The sequence below is a fragment of the Zonotrichia leucophrys genome, chromosome 1A (genome assembly GCF_028769735.1).
Source record: "Zonotrichia leucophrys gambelii isolate GWCS_2022_RI chromosome 1A, RI_Zleu_2.0, whole genome shotgun sequence".
NCBI lineage: Eukaryota > Metazoa > Chordata > Aves > Passeriformes > Passerellidae > Zonotrichia > Zonotrichia leucophrys.
In genome coordinates this window covers 71,462,418-71,485,205 of record NC_088170.1, presented here as the reverse complement: position 1 = coordinate 71,485,205, position 22,788 = coordinate 71,462,418, and the positions used below count along the sequence as shown (strand labels likewise).

At 57.5% G+C, this 22,788-nt stretch overlaps 1 protein-coding gene across 1 annotated transcript in view; it reads left to right on the top strand.

The window, feature by feature from the left end:
* Window positions 1-22,222, top strand: part of TASOR2 (transcription activation suppressor family member 2) — a 49,435-nt gene extending 27,213 nt beyond the window's left edge. Inside the window, exons 10-20 of the mRNA XM_064733921.1 lie at window positions 1,370-2,092; window positions 3,409-3,654; window positions 5,902-6,652; window positions 8,515-9,070; window positions 11,957-13,407; window positions 13,539-15,477; window positions 17,148-17,411; window positions 18,935-19,088; window positions 20,126-20,231; window positions 21,677-21,852; window positions 22,101-22,222. Of these exons, the coding sequence (XP_064589991.1) occupies window positions 1,370-2,092; window positions 3,409-3,654; window positions 5,902-6,652; window positions 8,515-9,070; window positions 11,957-13,407; window positions 13,539-15,477; window positions 17,148-17,411; window positions 18,935-19,088; window positions 20,126-20,231; window positions 21,677-21,852; window positions 22,101-22,222 (6,488 nt within the window). The remainder of the gene's footprint in view (window positions 1-1,369; window positions 2,093-3,408; window positions 3,655-5,901; window positions 6,653-8,514; window positions 9,071-11,956; window positions 13,408-13,538; window positions 15,478-17,147; window positions 17,412-18,934; window positions 19,089-20,125; window positions 20,232-21,676; window positions 21,853-22,100) is intronic.
* The last annotated feature ends 566 nt before the right edge of the window (window positions 22,223-22,788 follow it).

Below are 22,788 nucleotides of genomic sequence, written 5' to 3'. Positions count from 1 at the left end.
TTTCCTTTCCTTTCCTTTCCTTTCCTTTCCTTCCTTTTCCTTTCCTTTCCTTTCCTTTCCTTTCCTTTCCTTTCCTTTCCTTTCCTTTCCTTTCCTTTCCTTTCCTTTCCTTTCCTTTCCTTTCCTTTCCTTTCCTTTCCTTTCCTTTCCTTTCTTTCCTTTCCTTTCCTTTCCTTTCCTTTCCTTTCCTTTCCTTTCCTTTCCTTTCCTTTCCTTTCCTTTCCTTTCCTTTCCTTTCCTTTCCTTTCCTTTCCTTTCCTTTCCTTTCCTTTCCTTTCCTTTCCTTTCCTTTTTCCTTTCCTTTCCTTTCCTTTCCTTTCCTTTCCTTTCCTCTTTCCTTTCCTTTCCCTTTCCTTTCCTTTCTTCCTTTCCTTCCTTCCTTTCCTTCTTCCTTCCCTTCCTTCCTCCCTTCCCTTCCTTCCCTTTCCTTCCCTTCCCTTCCCTTCCCTTCCCTTCCCTTCCCTTCCCTTCCCTTCCCTTCCCTTCCCTTCCCTTCCCTTCCCTTCCTTCCTTCCCTTCCCTTCCCTTCCTTCCCTTCCCTTCCTCCTTCCCTTCCCTTCCCTTCCCTTCCTTCCCTTCCCTTCCCTTCCCTTCCCTTCCCTTCCCTTCCTCCTTTTTCCTTTTTTTTCCTTTTTCCTTCCTCTTTTTCCCTTCCCTTTCCCTTTTCCCTTTCCTTTCTCTCTTTCCTTTCTCCCTTCCATTTTCTCTTTTCCATTCTCCCTTCCCTTTCCCCTTTTTCCATTCCCCGCAATGTTTCCCTGCCCCAGGCAATGATCCAGTGAATCCCCTCCCTTTCTACCTGGATTAAATCCCTTTATTTCCCTTGCAGTGGAGCCACAGGATGCCCAGCCCAGGAGCTCGGGCAGCTCCAGGAGCTCCATCTCTTTGAGGATCCCTTTCTACCTGGATTAAATCCCTTTGTTTCCCTTGCAGTGGAGCCGCAGGACGCCCAGCCCAGGAGCGAGGGCAGCTCCAGGAGCTCCATCTCGCTCAGGAGCTCCATCTCGCTCAGGAGCTCCATCTCTTTGAGGATCCCTTGCTAACAGGAATAAACCCCTTTATTTCCCTTGCGGTGGAGCAGCAGGATGCCCAGCTCCAGGAGCTCCATCTCACTGAGGATCCCTTTCTACCTGGATTAAATCCCTTTATTTCCCTTGCAGTGGAGCCGCAGGACAGCAGTCCCAGGAGCTCGGGCAGCTCCAGGAGCTCCATCTCTTTGAGGATCCCTTGCTAACAGGATTAAATCCCTTTGTTTCCCTTGCAGTGGAGCAGCAGGACACCCAGCCCAGGAGCTCGGGCAGCTCCAGGAGCTCCATCTCTTTGAGGATCCCTTGCTAACAGGAATAAATCCTTTTTATTTCCCTTGCAGTGGAGCCGCAGGACAGCAGTCCCAGGAGCTCGGGCAGCTCCAGGAGCTCCATCTCGCTCAGGATCGCCTCGGTGGTGCCCGGGCTGCGCTATGCCCTGCACAGAGCAGCCGGCTCCTCCTGCAGCCGCCTCCAGGAGCACCTCCAGGAGTTTGCAGAGCTCCAGGAGAGCTGCCAGGACATCCCCGGTGTGCCCGTGCCCTCTGGGTGCCAGGATGGCGACGCCGGCCCTTCCCGGGCATTCTCGGAGCGATCCCTGGCCCAGCTGCGCCGTTACCTGTCCGACCCCGGCAGCTTCACCCTGGGGGTGTCGGCAGCGCTGCAGTGCCTGCGTGGGGCTGCTGGGAATGTGGGGGACAATCCTGGAAATTCCTCCTCCTCCTCCTCTTCCTCCGAGCCCGCGGGCGCTGCTCCTTGCACCAGATCAGCGGGAGCCGCGCGGGATGAGAGGGAGCTTCCGGAGAGATCCCTGAAAAGCGTCACCTCTCCCAGCAAGCCCTGGGGCCGGGAGCTGAGGAGGAAATCCAGCAGGATCCTGGGGAAGGGCACTGCAGCCCCCAGGGCACAGAGCCCTCCCGGCCAGGGCAGCAGCACCAGCACGGAGGCAGCCAAGAGGAAAACCAGCGGTGCTTCCTCTTCTCCCAAAAAATCGGGATCCGCTGGAAATCCCAACGAGCCCATGCTGAAATTGGCCAACCTGCGGTTGCCACATGGGAGGAAAAGAGGTGAGTGCTGGGAAAATGGGAAAAAAATGGGATTGGTTTCCTCCTTCCATCCAGCTGGGATGCTCGGGGTTCACTGGGAACCATCCAGGAGCTTTGGGGTGGAGGAGGTTGGGAATGAGATGGAGGAGTTTGGGAATGGGATGGAGGAGTTTGGGAATGGGGTGGGGGAGGAATTTGGGAATGGGGTGGGGGAGTTTGGGAATGGGGTGGAGGAGTTTGGGAATGGGGTGGGGGAATTGGGAATGGGATGGAGGAATTTGGGAATGGGATGGGGAGTTTGGGAATGGGGTGGGAGTTTGGGAATGGAGTGGAGGAGGAATTTGGGAATGGGATGGAAGAGTTTGGGAATGGGGTGGGGGAGTTGGGAATGGGGTGGGGGAATTGGGAATGGAATGGAGGAGGTTGGGAATGGGATGGAGGAATTTGGGAATGGGATGGAGGAGGAATTTGGGAATGGGATGGAGGAGGTTGGGAATGGGGTGGGGGAGTTTGGGAATGGGATGGAGGAGTTTGGGAATGGGATGGAAGAGTTTGGGAATGGGATGGGGAGTTTGGGAATGGAGTGGAGGAGGAATTTGGAATGGGGTGGAGGAAAGTGGGAATGGGTGGAGGAGTTTGGGAATGGGGTGGGAGTTTGGGAATGGGTGGGAGTTTGGGAATGGGATGGAGGAGTTTGGGAATGGGATGGAGGAGTTTGGGAATGGGGTGGAGTTGGGAATGGGATGGAGGAGTTTGGGAATGGGGTGGGAGTTTGGGAATGGGATGGAGGAATTTGGGAATGGGATGGGGAGTTTGGGAATGGGGTGGGAGTTTGGGAATGGAGTGGAGGAGGAATTTGGGAATGGGATGGAGGAGTTTGGGAATGGGATGGAAGAGTTTGGGAATGGGGTGGGGGAATTGGGAATGGAATGGAGGAGGTTGGGAATGGGATGGAGGAGTTTGGGAATGGGGTGGAGGAATTTGGGAATGGGGTGGAGGAGTTTGGGAATGGATGGTGGAGGAATTTGGGAATGGGGTGGAGGAAAGTGGATGTGGCCCAGCCTGGTGTGCTGGACCCAAAATTTCTCCGAGATGAATTCTCAGGAGCATCCAAATCAATCTCAGGAATTATCCCAGGGAACCCACCTGAGATTCCAGATCACATCTTCCTTCTCATTATCCTGATGAAATTGGGAATAAATCAATTATATTCCCAATTAAATCACGATAATGAGAAGTAAAACCACCAAAACCCCTTCTTCCCCCCCATCCCTCCCTCTTCCCAATGAATTTTTAATTCCCAAATTCAAGCCAGCCCCTCATTTTCCCTGTCCCAGGTGCCGAGGTCCTGGCTGCAGAGATTGTCCCCAAACCCCAGTGTGAAGCTGCTGAGATGGAGAAGGAGAGCTCAGCTCCCAATGGCCCTGCTGTGGAGGCCAAGAGGCCCAAAACCCTGGAAAACCTGGACACCAGGAAGGATCCTGTCCCTGACAGTGGCACCACAAAGCCAGGGAAAAGCAAAACGCAGAAAAACGTGGAAAGCAGAGCGGCAAAACCTCAGGAGAAGCAGCAGGAAGAGAGTGGTGAGAAAAAAAAATTCCCTTGGGGAAAAATTCCTTGAAAAGCTGAGCCATCCAGAGAGTGGTGAGAAAAAAAATTCCCTTGGGAAAAAAAATTCCTTGAAAAGCTGAGCCATCCAATGGCAGGGAGGAAACAAATGGGTTTGGATTGAAATGGGGGAAAATGTCAAATATTGGGGAGAAATTCTGGGGTGGAATTCCCAGAGAATCCTCCTGGATCCCTGTCCAAGGCCACTGGGAGAATGGGATTGGGAATGGGATGATCCTTAAATTCCCTTCCAGCATTCCATGATCCAACATTCCCTCATTTCCTTTGGAGTACCCAGAGTGCATCCAGCATCTCTCCCATGGGATGGCTCCTGAAAAACCCCAAAAAATCCCCCCAAAAAAAGCCAATTTTGCTGTAAAAAACCCAATTTTGTGTCTCACTCGATAATGGGATGAGCCATGGAGTTGGGATGGGATGATCCTTAAATCCCTTCCAGCATTCCATGATCCAACATTCCCTCATTGCCTTTGGAGCACCCAGAGTGCATCCAGTATCTCTCCCATGGGATGGCTCCTAAAAAACCCAAAAAATCCCAAAAAATCCCAAAAAAAGCCAATTTTGCTGTAAAAAACCCAATTTTGTGTCTCACTCAGTAATGGGATGAGCCATGGGGTTGGAATGGGATGATCCTTAAATTCTCTTCCAGAATTCCATGATCCAACATTCCATGACCCAATATTGGTTGTTGCCTTTTAGGGTGCATCCAGCATCTCTCCATGGGATGGCTCCTGAAAAACCCAAAAAAACCCCAAAATAGCGAGTTTTGCTGTAAAAAAACCCCATTTTTTTGTCTTACTCAATAATGGGATGGGCCATGGGGTTGGGATGGGGTGATCCTTGAATTCCCTTCCCAACATTTCTCGTTACCTTTAGGGTGCATCCAGCATCTCTCCCATGGGATGGCTCCTGCCAAACCCCAAAAAATCCCAAGAAAAGCCAATTTGGCTGTAAAAAAAAACCCCAATTTTGTGTCTCACTCGGTAATGGGATGAGCCATGGGGTTGGAATGGGATGATCCTTAAATCCCTTCCAGCATTCCATGATCCAACATTCCCTCCCAGAGTGCATCCAGCATCTCTCCCATGGGATGGCTCCTAAAAAACCCAAAAAATCCCCCCAAAAAAAGCCAATTTTGCTGTAAAAAACCCAATTTTGTGTCTCACTCAATAATGGGATGAGCCATGGGGTTGGAATGGGATGATCCTTAAATCCCTTCCAGCATTCCATGATCCAACATTCCCTCATTGCCTTTGGAGCCATCCCAGAGTGCATCATGTCTCCCATGGGATGGCTCCTAAAAAACCCAAAAAATCCCAAAAAAAACCAGATTGGCTGTAAAAAAAACCCCAATTTTGTGTCTCACTCAGTAATGGGATGGGCCATGGGGTTGGAATGGGATGATCCTAAATTCCCTTCCAACATTCCATGATCCAACATTGCTCGTTGCCTTTAGGGTGCATCCAGCATCTCTCCCATGGGATGGTTCCTGCTAAATCCCAGAAATCCCAAAAAAAGCCAGATTGGCTGTAAAAAAAACCCCCAATTTTGTGTCTCACTCAATAATAGGATGGGCCATGGGATTGGAATGGGATGATCCTTAAATTCCCTTCCAGCATTCCATGATCCAACATTCCATAACCCAACATTGGTTGTTGCCTTTTAGGGTGCATCCAGCATCTCTCCATGGGATGGCTCCTGAAAAACCCAAAAAAACCCCAAAATAGCGAGTTTTGCTGTAAAAAAACCCCATTTTTTTGTCTTACTCAATAATGGGATGGGCCATGGGGTTGGGTGGGATGATCCTTAAATTCCCTTCCCAACATTTCTCGTTACCTTTAGGGTACATCCAGCATCTCTCCCATGGGATGGCTCCTGAAAAACCCCAAAAAATCCCCAAAAAAGCCAGATTGGCTGTAAAAAAAACCCCCAATTTTGTGTCTCACTCAATAATGGGATGAGCCATGGGATGATCGTAAATTCCCTTCCAACATTCCATGATCCAACATTCCCTCCCAGAGTGCATCCAGCATCTCTCCCATGGGATGGCTCCTAAAAAACCCAAAAAATCCCCAAAAAAAGCCAATTTATCTGTACAAAACCCCCAATCCAAAACTGGATTTTTTCCCTTCCTAAGTTGATTTTTCCCTTTCTAAACAGATTTTTTCCCCTTTATTAAACCTTTTTTCCCCTGTTCCCCGCAGAGCGGAAGGAGCCGCCCTCGGAGCCGCCCGGCCCAGCCCCATCCCAAGCAGAAATCCCGGGAAATGTTCATCCCATGGCAATTCCCAGCTCTTCCTTCGCCCTGCCAGGGGACAGCAGCGACTCCCACGCCCTGAACCTGCTGGCTGACCTGGCCCTGGGCTCCTGCATTCCCGCCTTTATTCCCAAGGATTCCGCGGAACGCGGCGATTCCTCGGCGCCCAAATCCCCGCGCGCCGCCTCCGACCACAAATACCACCGGGGGGACCGGCAGGCCAGGAAAGCTCCGTGCAGCAGGGTGTGCCAGAACCAGGCTGTGCCTGATCCAGCACATCCCAGCCCACCGGCCGCTCCTCCCAAGGAGAAAACCTCGGGAATTGTCAGCAGGAGCAGCGCGGCATTCCCGGCATTCCCGCACTCCATCATCTCCGCCGAGCACTCCTACGCCTCCCCCATGCCCGAGGATGCCAGAGCCGCCCCAGATGCCAAAGGGAATCACACCAGGAATGCCCCGGCTGCCCCGCTGGTGGGGAAGGTGCTGCCCTTCCGGCACCAGCAGGGCGGCGCCGCCGAGCGCGGGCGCGGCCGGGGCGGGGCCGGGAGGAAGGAGGAGTTTGGCAGGAGGCACTCGGTGAGCGTGTGCGGGGGCGCCCTGAGGGTCACGTGCCGCTGGGAGGAGCAGTACCTGTTCCACCTGGACAGCCGGTACACCAACGACGCCCTGGAGAAAACCGTGATCCGGGCCCTGCACGGGTGAGTCGGCCTGGGAGTGGGCTGGGGGATTGGGAATGGAGTGGGAATGGGAATGGGGTGGGGGAGTTTGGGAATGGGGTGGAGGAGGTTGGGAATGGGGTGGGGGAATTGGGAATGGGGTGGGGGAATTGGGAATGGGAATGGGGTGGGGGAGTTTGGGAATGGGAATGGGAATGGGGTGGGGGAGTTGGGAATGGGGGAATTGGGAATGGGGGAATTGGGAATGGGGTGTGGGAGTTTGGGAATGGGATGGAGGAGTTTGGGAATGGGATGGGGGAGTTTGGGAATGGGGTGGGGGAATTGGGAATGGGGTGGGGGAGTTTGGGAATGGGGGAATTGGGAATGGGGTGGGAGAATTGGGAATGGGATGGGGGAGTTGGGAATGGGGTGGGGGAATTGGGAATGGGGTGGGGGAGTTGGGAATGGGGTGGGGGAATTGGGAATGGGGTGGGGGAGTTTGGGAATGGGGTGGGGGAATGGGGAATGGGGTGGGGGAATTGGGAATGGGGTGTGGGAGTTTGGGAATGGGGTGGGGAGATTGGGAATGGGGTGGGGGAGGTTGGGAATGGGAATGGGAATTGGGAATGGGGGAATTGGGAATGGGCTGGGGGAGTTGGGAATGGGATGGGAATGGGAATGGGGGAATTGGGAATGGGGGAATTGGGAATGGGATGGGGGAATTGGGAATGGGGTGGAGGAGTTTGGGAATGGGGTGGGGAAGTTTGGGAATGGGGTGTGGGAGATTGGAAATGGGGTGGGGGAATTGGGAATGGGGGAATTGGGAATGGGGTGGGGGAGTTTGGGGATGGGAATGGGCTGGGGGATTGGGAATGGGGGAATTGGGAGTGGGAATTGGAATGGGAATGGGGTGGGGAGTTGGGAATGGGGTGGGGGAATTGGGAATGGGATGGGGGAGTTGGGAATGGGGTGGGGGAATTGGGAATGGGGTGGAGGAGGTTGGGAATGGGAATGGGGGAATTGGGAATGGGATGGAGGAGTTTGGGAATGGGGTGGAGGAGTTTGGGAATGGGGTGGGGGAGTTGGGAATGGGGTGGGGGAATTGGGAATGGGATGGAGGAAAGTGGATGTGACCCAGCCTGGTGTGCTGGACCCAAAATTTCTCAGAGATGAATTCTCAGGGTTGGATTTCCAGGGATAAATTTCAGGGATGAATTCCCAGGGATGAACTCCAGGAATGAATTTTAGGGATGAATCTCACGGATGTATCCTCAGGGATGAATTCCCGGAATTAATTTTAGGGATGAATTCCCAGGGATGAATTGCCAGAGATGAATTCTCAGTGATGAACTCCAGGGATGAATTTTAGGGTTGAATTTCAGGGATGAATTCTCAGGGATGAACACCAGGAATGAATTTCAGGGATGAACTCCAGGCATTAATTTTAGAGATGAATTCTCAGGGAGAGATTCCCAAGGATGAGCTCCATGGATGAATTCCCAGGGATGAATTCCCAGGGATGAACTCTAGGGATGGATTCCATGGATGAGCTCCATGGATGAATTCTCAGGGATGGATTCTCAGGGATGAGCTCCAGGGATGCATTCCCAGGGATGAACTCCAGGGATGAGCTCCGTGGATGAGCTCCATGGATGAGCTCCATGGATGAATTTCAGGGATGAATTCTCAGGGATGGATTTTCAGGGATGAGCTCCATGGATGAATTTCAGGGATGAACTCCAGGGATGAACTCCAGGGATATATTTTAGGGATGAATTTCAGGGATGAGCCCCAGGGATGAATTCTCAGGGATGCATTCCCAGGGATGAGCTCCACGGATGAATCCCCTGGCGCAGAGCAGGGAGGATGAGGATGGTTCTGACTCTCTCTGCTTCCCCCTCCAGGCCCTGGGACCCCGATCTCCCCGACGACGTGGAGGGGATGAAGCTGATCCTGCACATGTGGGTGGCCCTGTTCTACAGGAAGCCCAGCAAGCTCCTGAGCAGCTCCAGGAAGGTGGTGGAGCACAGCAACCCCAGCAAATTCGTCTCCATCAGCAGCTCCGGCGGCTTCCTGGAGCTCAGCGACGACAGCCAGGACTGCTTCGGCTCCGAGACGCGCGCGGCCGACTCGGCCTGGGACCCCGAGCAGAGCCCCAGCAGCTCCCTGGACCCCAGCCCGCCCTGCCAGGGCGCCCCCCAGCCCCAGCAGGGCCCTGTGGGCATGGCTGGGGACAGCACCGTGTCCTCCTCCTCGGGGGAGCTGCCCTGTGGCAATGAGGAGGAGGAGGAGGAGCAGGAGCCTTCCTCCACCAGCTGTCCTGAGAGCCTCTCCCTGCATGGGAATGCTGGGGAAACGCTGGGTGTGGGCGTTCCTGAGGAGGAGGAGGAGGGCACAGGGGGTGTCTGCAGGGTCACTGCCAGTGCCACCAACGGGGTGAGTGCGGCCTGGGGGCTCCAGGCACTGTGGGCTCTTAAAAAACAGGAGTTTCCTCTTAAAAGATGTTCCTTTTAGAAGAGGAGGGTTTTCTCCTTAAAGGAGCAGAATTTCCTCTTTAAAAGAGCAGGATATTCCTCTTAGAGGAGCAGGATTTTGCTCTTAGAAGAGCAGGATTTTCCTCTTAAAAGAGCAGAATTTCCTCTTTAAAAGAGCAGGATTTTCCTCCCAAAAGAATAGAATGTTCCTCCTAAAAGAACAGGATTTTCCTCCTGGAAGAGCAGGAGTTTCCTCTTAGAGTAGCAGGATTTTCCTCCTAAAGGAACAAGATTTTCCTCTTAAAAGAGCAGGATGTTCCTCTTAAAGGAGCAGGATTTTCTCCTTAAAGGAGCAGAATTTTCCTCCTAAAAGAACAGAATGTTTCTCCTAAAAGAGCAGGATTCTCCTCCTAAAAGTCAGGATGTTCCTTTTAGAGGAGCAGGAGTTTCCTCTCAGAAGAGCAGGATTTTCTTCTTAAAGGAGCAGAATTTCCTTTTAAAAAGAGCAAGATTTTCCTTTTAAAAGAACAGGATGTTCCTCTTAGAGGAGCAGATTTTCCTCCTAAAAGAACTGGATATTCCACCTAAAAAAGCAAGATGTTCCTTTTAGAGGAGCAGGATTTTCTCCTTAAAGGAGCAGAATTTCCTCTTTAAAAGAGCAGGATTTTCCTCCTAAAAGAACAGGATTTGCCTCTTGGAAGAGCAGGAATTTCCTCTTTAAAAGAGCAGGATTTTCCTCCTAAAGGAGCAGGATGTTCCTTTTAGAAGAGCAGGATTTTCCCCTTAAAGGAGCAGAATTTCCTCTTTAAAAGAACAGGATGTTCCTTTTAGAAGAGCAGGATTTTCTTCTTAAAGGAGCAGAATTTCCTCTTTAAAAGAGCAGGATTTTCCTCCTAAAAGAATAGAATGTTCCTCCTAAAAGAGCAGGATTTTCCTCTTGGAAGAGCAGGAGTTTCCTCTTAGAAGATCAGGATTTTCCTCCTAAAAAAGCAAGATGATCCTTTTAGAGGAGCGGGAGTTTCCTCTTAAAGGAGCAGAATTTCCTCTTCAAAGAGAAGGATGTTCCTTTTAGAAGAGCAGGATTTTCCCTTTAAAGGAGCAGAATTTCCTCTTTAAAAGAGCAGGATTTTCCTCCTAAAAGAGCAGGATGTTCCTCTTAGAAGAGCAGGATTTTCCTCTTAAAGGAGCAGAATTTCCTTTTAAAAAGAGCAGGATTTTCCTCTTAAAGAAACAGGATTTTCCTCTTGGAAGAGCAGGAATTTCCTCTTAAAAGAGCAGGATTTTCCTCCTAAAAGAACAGGATATTCCTCCAAAAAAGCAAGATGTTCCTTTTAGAGGAGCAGGATTTTCCTCTTAGAAAAGCAGAATTTTCCCTTTAAAGGAGCAGAATTTCCTCTTTAAAAGAGCAGGATTTTCCTCCTAAAAGACTGCATGTTCCTCTTAGAGGAGCAGGATTTTCCCCTTAAAGGAGCAGAATTTTCCTCTTTAAAAGAGCAAGATTTTCCTCTTAAAATAACAGAATTTTCCTCTGGAGGAGCAGGATTTTCCAGAGGCATGGAGCAGCTGTGCCTGTGGGGTATCCAGGGAAGCAGGGATGCTCTCCAAAGGGAGGAATCCCCAATTAAAGTAATTAATGAGTCCTGCTGAGGTATTTCCAGGCCTCAATTCTCCAACTTTGAAACTCGGACAGAGGAGCAGCTTCCATAGGGCTGGAACTGTTTTCCATGAAAGGCAGAAATATTCCAGTGGGGTTTTTGTTTTTTTCCTGCATTTTCCTATGGGAATGTTTCTCTCTGTGGTTTGTTTCGGGCTGCCGGATGCGGACTGCCCGGACTGCGGGAGCCCGAGCCGCGGGCCCAGAAAAGCAGAAGCAGCGGAAAAGCAGGAAAAGCTGCAGGAAAAGCAGCAGGAAAAGCAGCAGGAAAAGCAGGAAATGCAGCAGGAAAAGCAGGAAAAGCAGCAGGAAAAGCAGGAAAAGCAGTGGGAAAAGCAGCAGGAAAAGCAGCAGGAAAAGCAGGAAAAGCAGCAGGAAAAGCAGCAGGAAAAGCAGGAAAAGCAGGAAAAGCAGGAAAAGCAGCAGGAAATGCAGCAGGAAAAGGAGCAGGAAAAGCAGCGGGAAAAGCAGCAGGAAAAGCAGGAAAAGCAGCAGGAAAAGCAGCAGGAAAAGCAGGAAAAGCAGCGGGAAAAGCAGCAGGAAAAGCAGCAGGAAAGAGCAGGAAAAGGGGAAAAAAAAAAGAGAAAAGCAGAAAGCAGCGGGAAAAGCAGCAGGAAAAGGAGCTGGAAAAGCAGCGGGAAAAGGAGCTGGAAAAGCAGCGGGAAAAGCAGCAGGAAATGCAGGAGAATCAGCAGGAAAAGCAGCAAAAGCAGTGGGAAAAGCAGCTGGAAAATCAGGAAAAGCAGCGGGAAAAGCAGCAGGAAAAGCAGCAGGAAAAGCAGCAGGAAAAGTGGGAAAAGCAGGAAAAGCAGCAGGAAAAGCAGCGGGAAAAGCAGCAGGAAAAGCAGGAAAAGCAGCAGGAAAAGCAGCGAGGAAAAAAGCAGGAAAGAGCAGGAAAGAGTGGAATGCAGGAAAAGCAGCGGAAAAGCAGGAAAAGATGCAGGAAAAGCAGCAGGAAAAACAACGGGAAAGCAGCAAAGCAGCAGGGCAGCGCAGGAAGCCCGCCTCAGAGGAGAGAGCGCGAGCCAGGCAGCCGGCAGGGGGATGGCGCCGATGCAGCGGCCCGGTCCCTCCGAGGCGTGGGATGGTGCCCGGATTCTTCCGCGCCTGCCCGGATTGATCGACGGCCCGGATTCCGATCTGCAGCCTGCCCGTGATTCCGATCCGCAGCCTGCCCGTGATTCCGATCCGCAGCCTGCCCGTCATTCCCATCCGCAGCCTGCCCCTGATTCCGTGCCCTTGGGAGCAGCTGCTGGAAGTGCAGAGCCTGGGGGAGCCCCTGAGGAAGGGGAGGAAGGCCAGGAGCCCTCGGAGCGCTCAGAAAAGGAGGAGAGGGAAGAGGAGGAGGAGGAGAAGAAGGAGAATGAGGAGTTGGAGGACGAAGTCTCCTTCACGGGCCCCGTGGGTTTGGTGCTGTCGGAGAGCAGCGATGCCGAGATGGAATGTGAGCAGAATCCCAGGAATTCGGTGTCTCTGGCAGAGTTTGGTGTTCCTGAGCAGGACCCCGTGCCCAGCCCCACCTCCCTGGCACCCCGACCCTGCCCAGCACCCGGGGCTGTCCCTGCAGCATCTCCCGAGGAGGAGCCACCAAACCAGGAGCAGCCCCCGGATCCCTGGGGCGCTCCGGGCACGCCGGGCTCGGAGCCAGACGGGGCTGGAGTGGGGTCACGGCCGGGTGAGAGCAGCCGGGAGCTGGCAGTGCCCGCTGTGCCCAGCCCTGTGTGCGGGGCACAGCCCGACAGCGTCACAGACAGCCCTGGGGACGGCTCCGAGCGCACCCACCGGGAGCAGGCGCCCTCTGTGCAGCCCTGGGAGCCGGCCCGGAGCTCGGGACCGCCCTGCAGCCCCGACAGCAGCTCCGTGTGCCCGGCCTCTCCCAGCGCCTCCGTGCATCCCTGGGCTGCCCCAGAGGATCAGCCCGTGGGGAGCCTCCAGCCCCACCTGGGACAGCAGCGCGGGGGTGACGCCGATCCCAGCCCCGATTCCCTGGGTGGGCACGGGGCTGTGGAGGAGGAGCAGCCGGGGAGCCCCTCGGGCCATGGCAGGGAGGAGCTGGATGATCCCGTGGGAGCAGGAGATGGCCCGGCCTCCCCCTCTGAGGGCACAGACACAGGAGATGAGTGCAGAGCTGAGAGCGGGGATGTGTTCCCTGGCACGGAGAATTCCCCTGGGAATGACACCACGAACACGGAGATGGCAGAGACCCCTCCCCAGCATCACCTGCTGGAGCCAGAGCCCTCCTCCTCCATCACGGAGGCCATCTCAGCCGTGCAGGAGCTCCCCAGGCAGCAGCAGAGCTTCCCAAACCTCCAGGGGGACTCAGCTCCCGCTCCGGAGGGAGCGAGCACCGGAGGCTCCAGCGTTCCCGCCGTGCCGGGCCGGCGCGAGTCGGTGCTGTGCCGCCTCTGGAAGCCGGGCCGGGCAGGAGGAGCCGTGCAGGTCAGCGTGGCTGCCTGGAGCCCGCGTGGCTCCTTCCGTCCCAGCTGCTCCCGAGAGCTGGAGTCCCCAGCTCCCTGCTCGCCTGAGCCAGCGCCGGCGGAACCGGGAGCTGCTCCTCCTTCTCCCTGGGAGCCGTGGGACCATGCGGAGCCTGCGGAGCCTGCGGAGCCGGGCTCGCCCCTGCCCGAGGCGCTGCCTGGGGTGCTCCTGCCCACTCCAGACAGTGCACGGTGGGCTGGGAGACACGGCAGCCATGGGAGCCCCAGGAACCATGGGAACCCCGGAGCTATGGCAGCCCTGGGAGCAGCCCCAGGAACCATGGGAGCCCCAGGAACAGCCCTGGGAGCTGTGGGAGCCCCAGGAACCACAGCAGCCCCAGGAACAGCCCCAGCAACCAGAGGAACAGCCCCAGGAACCATGGGAGCCCTGGGAGCTATGGCAGCCCTGGGAGCAGCCCCAGGAGCTGTGGGAGCTTCAGGAACCACGGCAGCCCCAGGAACAGCCCCAGGAACCATGGGAGACTCAGGAACTATGGCAGCCCCAGGAACTATGGCAGCCCCATGAGCTGTGGCAGCCCTGGTAGCCCCAGAGGCCATAGCAGCCCCAGGAGCCATGGCAGCCCCAGGAACCGTGGCAGCCCCATGAGCTGTGGCAGCCCCAGGAGCTGTGGGAGCCCTGGTAGCCCCAGAGGCCATGGTAGCCCCGGCAGCTATGGTAGCCCCAGGAGCTGTGGCAGCCCCAGGAACTTTGGTAGCCCCAGGAACTTTGGTAGCCCCAGGAGCCCCAGGAACTTTGGTAGCCCCAGCAGCCCCAGGAGCTATCTCAGCCCCAGGAGCTGTGGTAGCCTCAGGAGCCATGGCAGCCCCATAGATGGTGGCAGCCCCAGGAACTATGGCAGCCCCAGAAGTTGTGGTAGCCCTGGTAGCCCCAGGAGCTGTGGCAGCCCCCGAAGCTGTGGCAGCCCTGGTGGCCCTGGTAGCCCCAGGAGCCATGGCAGCCCTGGTGGCCCCCGGAGCCCGGCAGGGGATGCCGGAGGGAGCCCCGGGGAGGAGGAGGAGGAGGAGGAGCCCTTCCTGCCCGAGGAGCTGGAAGGGGGCAGCATTGCCAGCCCTGCCCCTTTCCCAGGCCGGGAGTGCCCCCTGTGCCAGCCCTGGGATGAGTGTGAGCACCACCCCGAGGGGTCCCAGGGGTCCCCTGATCCCGACTGTGCTGGCACTGAGGGGGGACAGGGGGACATTCCCGCTTCTCCCATCCCGTGGGACGAGCCCGGGGATCCCTCTGGAGAACCCCCGGAGTTCAGTGATGCCGAGGATATTTCGGATGCGCTCCCAAGGGAAGAGCAGCTGCCAAGCCAAGGCACCCACGAGGGCTTGGCCTTCGAGGATCCATTGGAGAATTCCTTTGGTGACTCAGAGCAGGAATATTTGGAGGGGAATTCTCGCTCCCCTCTTCCGAGCAGGAGCTCCTGCATCGTGAGATCCGTGGATGCTGCAGGAGCAAGGACTACCTGGGACAGCTCCTCCTGGAGCTCCGAGCAGGCGGAGGAGCCCGGGGAGGGCTGGCACTGGGATGTCCCCAGGGATTCGGGGGGCATCGTGGTGACCAGGCAGTGCCACGAGAGGGTGGCACATTTCCAGCCGCCCCGGAGGCGCAGCCGCCGAGCCCGCGAGTCCCACCTGGCCCGGTCCCTGCTGGGGACGTGGCGGGGCCTGCAGGAGATCACCCAGCACACTTTGGACATGGAGTGCCTCCGCTTCCACTATAAGCTAAAGGAAATCCTAAGGAAGGGCAAACCGCCCTTTTCTACCTCCAGAAGCCTCTTCCCGACGGCCTCCCCGCCCCGCGTGCCGCTGTCCCCGCGCAGCAGGAGCCCCCTGCGGGTGACAATCCCGCCCTCGGACGGGTGGCCCCGCTCCCGCAGGGACCCTCGGGCCGCCAGGAGGGCGCGGAGCCGGGAGCGCGGGGCCGCCCTGCGCCTGGCCCGGCTGCGGCACCGGCACCGGCCCGGCCCGGAGCCAGAGCCCCGCGGGGACGGGGACGGGGACGGGGACGGGGACGTGGCCGGCATCCTGCGGGAGTTCTCCGAGTTCCAGAGGCTGCTGCTGCCCGGGAGCGCCGCCCCGGGGCAGGGGGAGCCCGGGGTTGCCCGGCCGGGGCTGGTGCGGCCCCACAGGCCGGCGGAGCTCCGGGGAATGGTGGCGGAGCTGTGCGGGGCCCTGCGCTGCCACCTGCGCCGCGTGGCCGCTGGATCGCGGCTGCCGGAAAGTTCAGCTGGAGAGCGGCCAGGAGCTCTTCACAGGGCAAGGTGGGGCTGTCGCGGAGCGGCTGGGGGAGTGGTGGATGGTGGGGTGGATCAGAATGGATTGGGATGAATGAGGAGGGATTGGGGTGGAACGGGATGGACAGAGATGGATGGGGATGGATTGGGATGAATGGGGATGGATTGAGATGGATCAGGATGGATGGGGATGGATCAGGGTGGATGGGGATGGATGGAGGGTGGGTGGATGGAATGGATTGGGATGGATCAGGGATGGATGGGATGGATGGATGGATGGGGATGGATGGATTGGGATGGATTGAGATGATTGGATGGATTGGGGATGAGATGGGTATGGAGTGGATTGGGATGGATCAGGGTGGATGGGGATGGATGGATGGATTCAGGGTGGATTGGGGTGTGGATCAGGATGGATGGGAATGGATCAGGATGGATTGGGATGGATCAGGATGGATGGGGATGGATGGGGATGGATTGGGATGGATCAGGGTGGATGGGGATGGATGGATTGGATTGGGGTGGATGGGGATGGATTGGGATGGATTGAGATGGATCAGGATGGATGGGGATGGATCAGGATAGATTGGGGTGGATCAGGATGGATTGGGGTGGATGGGGATGGATTGGGATGGATGGAATGGATTGGGATGGCTGGAACGGATCAGGATGGGTTGGGATGGATTGGGGTGGGTTGAGTGGATGGAATGGATTGGGATGGATCAGGGTGGATGGGGATGGATTGGGATGGATGGATTGGATTGGGGTGGATCAGGATGGATTGGGATGGGTTGGGATGGATGGGATGGATTGGGATGGATGGATTGGGATGGATGGATTGGGATGGGTTGGGATGGATTGGGATGGATGGATGGGATGGATGGATGGATGGAATGGATTGGGATGGATTGGGATGGATTGGGATGGATCAGGATGGATGGAATGGATCAGGATGGCTGGAATGGATCAGGATGGATGGAATGGATCGGGATGGGCAGCTCCAGGACAGAGCTGAGGGTGGCAGGAGCAGGGAAGCCTGGGCAGCCTGACAGGGATGGTTTGGGAGCCAGGAGCCAGCCTGGCTCCCAGTGCCAGGAGCTGGAATCACGGGCACCCTTGGGATTGAGGCATCAGAGAATCGTGGAATGGTTTGGGTGGGAAGGAGCTTAAGGGTTATCCAGTTCCAGCCCCATGGCAGGGACACCTCCCACCATCCCAGGGTGCTCCAGCCTGGCCTTGGGCACTGCAGGGATCAGGGGCAGCCCCAGCTGCTCTGGGAATCCCTTCCCAAAATCCCAGCCCAGGCTCCCTCTCCAGGGAATTCCCTCCATTCCCAGCTCTCCCAGCCTGGCATTGGATCCATCCCCACCCCGACTCCTCTCCAGGAAGGGATTTTGGGCTCTGGGGGCTTCACTGGCAATCTCAGCACTCCAGGAAGGGTCTCCCTTCCCTTTGCCATCCCCAACTTCCATAAAAACCCCTGGGGATGGATTCTGAGTGTCCCAAATGCCAGAATGGTTTGGGTGGGAAGGGCCCTTCAAGCCCATCCCATTCCAAGCCCACCATCCCAGGCTGCTCCAGCCTGGCCTTGGGCACTGCAGGGATCAGGGGCAGCCCCAGCTGCTCTGGCAATGCCAGCCCAGGCAGGAATTGCTCATTGCCAATATCCCACCTAAATCTGCTCTGGTTTAGCCTGAAGTCCCCCCAGCACTGCCAAGGCCCCCAAGTGCCCCATCCTGTGCATTTCCCATCCCTGCAGGGCTGGGGGCTCCCATTCCCCCGTGTTCCCAGGGGAACACTCCCAGCCAAGCTGCCCTGTGTGTGTTGCAGGCCCTGCTGGAGGCGCGGGGGTTCGTGAGCACGGAGCCCCTGAGCTTCTGCAGCGCCCGGCGCGGGGCCGGCGAGCGGCTGCTGGTCATCGTCAGGAACCAGGACATCGCCTCGCACATCCACACGGTGAGCCCGGGCCCTGCTGCTCCTCAGCACTGCGGCTTCATCCCGGGATTCACTAAAACTGGGAGCAGCCCAGCTCAGGGCACTGGGGCTGGGCTGCCGTGGGCTGGGCTTCACCCTGGCTCAGGGAGTGTTTGATCTGCATCCAGCTGGGATGGGGTGGGGTGGGATGGGATCCATGGGATGGGATGGGATGGGATGGGATGGGATGGGATGGGATGGGATGGGATGGGATGGGATGGGATGGGATGGGCGATGGTGAGTGCTGGCAGTGGCTGCTGGCCACAGGGATGTAAAGGAATGGGATGGGATGAGAGATGATGGGTGTTGTTCATGGAGAGGTCATGGGGAGATGGTGGGTGCCGGTCATGGGATGGGATGGGATCCATGGGATGGGATGGGATGGGATGGGATCCATGGGATGGGATCCATGGGATGGGATGGGATGGGATGGGTTTGGCTCCCTGGGCTCTCTGAGCTCCCTGGGCTCCCTGGGCTCTCTGTGCTCCCTGTGCTCTCTGTGCTCCCTGGGCTCTCTGGGCTCCCTGGGCTCCCTGAGCTCCCTGGGCTCCCTGGTCTCTCTGGGCTCCCTGAGCTCCCTGGGCTCCCTGAGCTCCCTGGGCTCCCTGGTCTCTCTGGGCTCCCTGAGCTCCCTGGGCTCCCTGAGCTCTCTGGGCTCCCTGGGCTCTCTGGGCTCTCTGGGCTCCCTGGTCTCTCTGGGCTCCCTGAGCTCTCTGGGCTCTCTGGTTCCCTGAGCTCTCTGGGCTCCCTGGTCTCTCTGGGCTCTCTGGGCTCTCTGCACTCCCTGGGCTCCCTGGTCTCTCTGGGCTCCCTGAGCTCCCTGGGCTCTCTGCACTCCCTGGGCTCCCTGGGCTCTCTGGGCTCTCTGGGCTCTCTGAGCTCTCTGGGCTCCCTGGGCTCTCTGTGCTCTCTGGGCTCTCTGGGCTCCCTGAGCTCTCTGGGCTCTCTGGGCTCCCTGAGCTCTCTGGGCTCCCTGGGCTCTCTGAGCTCTCTGAGCTCTCTGTGCTCCCTGGGCTCTCTGTGCTCTCTGAGCTCTCTGAGCTCTCTGTGCTCCCTGGGCTCTCTGGGCTCCTGGGCTCTCTGGGCTCCCTGGGCTCTCTGAGCTCCCTGGGCTCCCTGTGCTCCCTGGGCTCTCTGAGCTCCCTGGGCTCTCTGAGCTCCCTGTGCTCTCTGATCTCTCTGAGCTCTCTGGGCTCTCTGAGCTCTCTGGGCTCTCTGAGCTCTCTGTGCTCTCTGGGCTCCCTGGCTCCCTGGGCTCCCTGGGCTCCCTGTGCTCCCTGGGCTCTCTGAGCTCCCTGGGCTCTCTGAGCTCCCTGTGCTCTCTGATCTCTCTGAGCTCTCTGGGCTCTCTGAGTTCTCTGGGCTCTCTGGGCTCTCTGGGCTCTCTGGGCTCTCTGCACTCTCTGGGCTCCCTGGGCTCCCTGGGCTCCCTGGGCTCCCTGGGCTCTCTGGGCTCTCTGAGCTCCCTGTGCTGGGGCCGTTCCCAATGCCCGTTCCTGGAGCAGGTGCCGTGCCTGCTGGAGCTGAAGCGCTGTCCCAGCGTGGTGTTTGCGGGCGTGGACGAGCCCGAGGAGGTGACCGGTGACACATTCCAGGAGCTCTTCCAGGCCGGGGGGTTCGTGGTGTCCGACGAGGAGCTGCTGGAAAGGGTGACCCTGGGTGAGTCCCACTGGCACATCCCAAACCTGCCCCTGGCTTCTGCTGCCAGGGGATTCCTGCCCTCCCTCCGACTCCTTCCCTCTCTCTGGGGTGGAGTGCCCAGCTCAGGGTCCCACAACATCCCAGGGCAGGGCAGTCCCACGGGTTTGTGGTCCCCGGACAGGTCCCTGGCTGTCCCTGGTGTTTGTTTGGCCTGGACACTCATGGAATGCCTTAGGTTGGAAGAGACCTTAAGGATTATCCAATTCCATGGCAGGGACACTCCCACTGTCCCAGGGGGCTCCAATCCTTCCTTGGGCACTGCAGGGATCAGGGGCAGCCCCAGCTGCTCTGGGAATCCCTTCCCAAAATCCCAGCCCAGGCTCCCTCTCCAGGGAATTCCCTCCATTCCCAGCTCTCCCAGCCTGGCATTGGATCCATCCCCACCCCGACTCCTCTCCAGGAAGGGATTTTGGGCTCTGGGGGCTTCACTGGCAATCTCAGCACTCCAGGAAGGGTCTCCCTTCCCTTTGCCATCCCCAACTTCCATAAAAACCCCTGGGGATGGATTCTGAGTGTCCCAAATGCCAGAATGGTTTGGGTGGGAAGGGCCCTTCAAGCCCATCCCATTCCAAGCCCACCATCCCAGGCTGCTCCAGCCTGGCCTTGGGCACTGCAGGGATCAGGGGCAGCCCCAGCTGCTCTGGCAATGCCAGCCCAGGCAGGAATTCCCAATTCCCAGGATCCAGTGGGAAAAGGAGGAGAATTTGCTGCTGCCTTCAGCTCCTTTTGGGGAGTGGCAGAGAAAACAGAGCCACCTCTGCTGGGAGAGGCTCAGTGAGGTGACAGGGACAAGCTGCACGTGTCCTTTCAGATATCAGGGGAAAAAATCCCACCAGGGCATGGTGGCAGTGCCCACCCTGGGCAGTTTGGGTCTCCATCCTTGCAGGGACCCACAGCTCCCCTGGACAAGGCCCTGGGCACCCCAGGCTGGGCACGGGGCCCAGAGCCCCCCAGGCCCCTCTGTGCAGCCCCGCTGAGCTCTGCTGTCCCCTCAGGCCAGCTGGAGGAGGTGGTGAAGCTGCTGGAGAAGCTCAACAGGAGCGGGCGGTGGAGGTGGCTCCTGCACCACAGGGAGAGCAAACAGCTCCGAGGAGAGCTCAGGTACCGGCTCTGCCTGGAGAACGGGGATTCCTGGGTGGAGCAGCCGGGCCTGGCCTGGAGAGCGTCAGACGGGCTGGGACGATCTCCTGGGTGTGATCCCAGCTCTGGCTGCTCTCCTGCTCCTGCTGGCCCTCCATGAGGATCCTCCTGGCACTCAGGGAGTGCTGCAGCTCCTGGGGAGGCACAGAGTGCCTTGAGGGGCTGCACATCCCAGAACTCCAAAGCATCCCCAAAACTCCCAAAGCATCCCCAAAACTCCCAAATCACATCCCCAAAACTCCCACAGCATCCCAAAACTCCCAAAGCACACCCCAAAACTCCCAAAGCATCCCCAAAACTCCCTCAGCACATCCCAAAACTCCCAAAGCATCCCCAAAACTCCCAAAGCATCCCCAAAACTCCCAAAGCATCCCCAAAATTCCCAAAATCATCCCCAAAATTCCCAAAGCACATCCCCAAAACTCCCAAAGCATCCCCAAAACTCCCAAAGCATCCCCAAAACTCCCAAAGCATCCCCAAAACTCCCAAAGCCCATCCCAAAACTCCCAAATCATATTTCCAAAACTCCCACAGCCCATCCCAAAACTCCCTCAGCCCATCCCAAAACTCCCACAGCCCATCCCAAAACTCCCAAAGCCCATCCCCAAAACTCCCAAAGCACATCCCAAAACTCCCAAAGCCCATCCCCAAACTCCCTCAGCCCATCCCCAAACCTCCCTCCTCCCTTTCCCCAGCCGTGCCAGCTCCTGGCACAGCCCTGGCGCTCAGGGCACCTTCCTGGGCTCTGCTCCTTTCGTGCCCCATCGGTCTCAGCTGGGAGCTGGGCAGGGATGGGGGTGCAGAGCAGGAATTGCCCCTCCAGGTGCCACCAGGGATGGCTGAAGGTGGAGCTGCTCTGGCCTGGGTTCATCCATGGATGGGTGAAGTGAGAAAACTCCTTGGTTGGGATGAAGCCAGTTCAGCAGGGAAAGCTGGGAACACCAAGGGGTTCATCCCCATTTCCATCCCAGGCCATCCCCAGGAGAGCCAGGCTCCATCCTCACCCCCTCTCCCAACATCCCCTCTTCCTCCTCCTCCTCCCAGCTTTGTGTCCTGAGCCTGTCCAGGCTCTGGGTCACCCCTGGCACAGTGGCACCCACAGTGGCACCCACAGTGGCACCCACTGTCCTGCCCTTGTGCCCGCAGGCCGTGGGGGAGTGAGAGCAGCCTTGGCTTTCCAAACCCGGCTCCAGCAGCAGCAGAACCCCCCTGACCCCCCACAGCCCCCAGCACAGACCCCAAATCAGCCCCTGAGACAGAAATGAACCCACCCCAGGCCAGAGCAGCACAGGCAGCCCTGGGGCAGGGGGGAATTTTCCACTTTGGATCCAGAAAATCCTCCTGGAGAGGCGAATCCCCCGCTGCCCGCTCACTCCCTGAGCCGTGCCCGTGCCCTCTCCCAGCAGGGCCGATGGCAGCGCCCAGAGGAAGCAGCAGCTGCTGAGGTGGTGCCAGGGGGCAGAGCTGCTGGAGCTGCTGCCCTTCCACGGCTGCGACGCTGCGGCCGAGCCCCGGCGCGCCCAGTGCCTGCTGGGGCTGCAGGCGCAGCACGTCCGCGCCCGCTTCGCCGTGTTCCTCACAGGTGGGGCACCTGACAGGGCCTGGAGAGGGGTGGCAGGGGTGAAAAATCCCTCTGTGGGATTTGCTTCTTGCAGGTGTGGCTGCTGAAAGGGAATTTGGGGTTTTTTGGGCGGTTTTTGGAGCCGTGGGTGGCTGAGGGTGCTGGCAGAGCAGCAGAGCAGCCACGGTGGGGTTTAGGGATATTTCCCACAGGTTTAGGAACAGCTTCCTTTGTTGGAATTAACGGAGCTGCTGCTCCTCCCCTTGCAGAAAACCCCAGCAGCAGCTGCAGGGAGATGCTGGAGAGCAGAGGAATTCTGGTGGCCGACATCTCCACCTTCCTCGCCACGGTGCACAAAGTGGCCGCTCCCTTCAGAAGAAGCTACTGGTGAGAGGGGAGAGCTTGGGATTGATCCCGAAACGCCGGGAGCAGCTCAGGGCCGGCTGTGGGGGGGCCAGCAGGGAGCTGGGACCCCACAGCAGGGCAGGACCATCCCCAAGTGCCGGGTGTGGGATCTGCCAGCCAGCCCTGGGATTCCTGGATCCAGCAGAGCCACGCCTGCAAAACGGGAAAAGCTCCAGGCCTGGCCCTGGGGCGGCTCTGCAGGAGGCTGGCACTGCCCAGAGGGTGTCGGGCACTGCCCAGAGGGTGCCGGGCACTGACCTGGGCCACGGCTCTGTGTTGCAGGTGACAAAGTGAAGCCACCAGGACACGGCTCCTCCCCAGGCCCTGTGGCACCAGTTTGGGCACCGGCTCTGTGTGGACATTGCCCCACCAATGATCCCACACCACCAGGATCCACATCCAGTAATCCCCACTCCAACGGCAACGACCCAATGTGCCCACCACCCAACCCAGTGGATCCCAACGATCCCAATGGATCCCCACCACCCAACCCAGTGGATCCCAACAATCCCGGTGGATCCCCACCACCCAACCCAGTCAATCCCATCAATC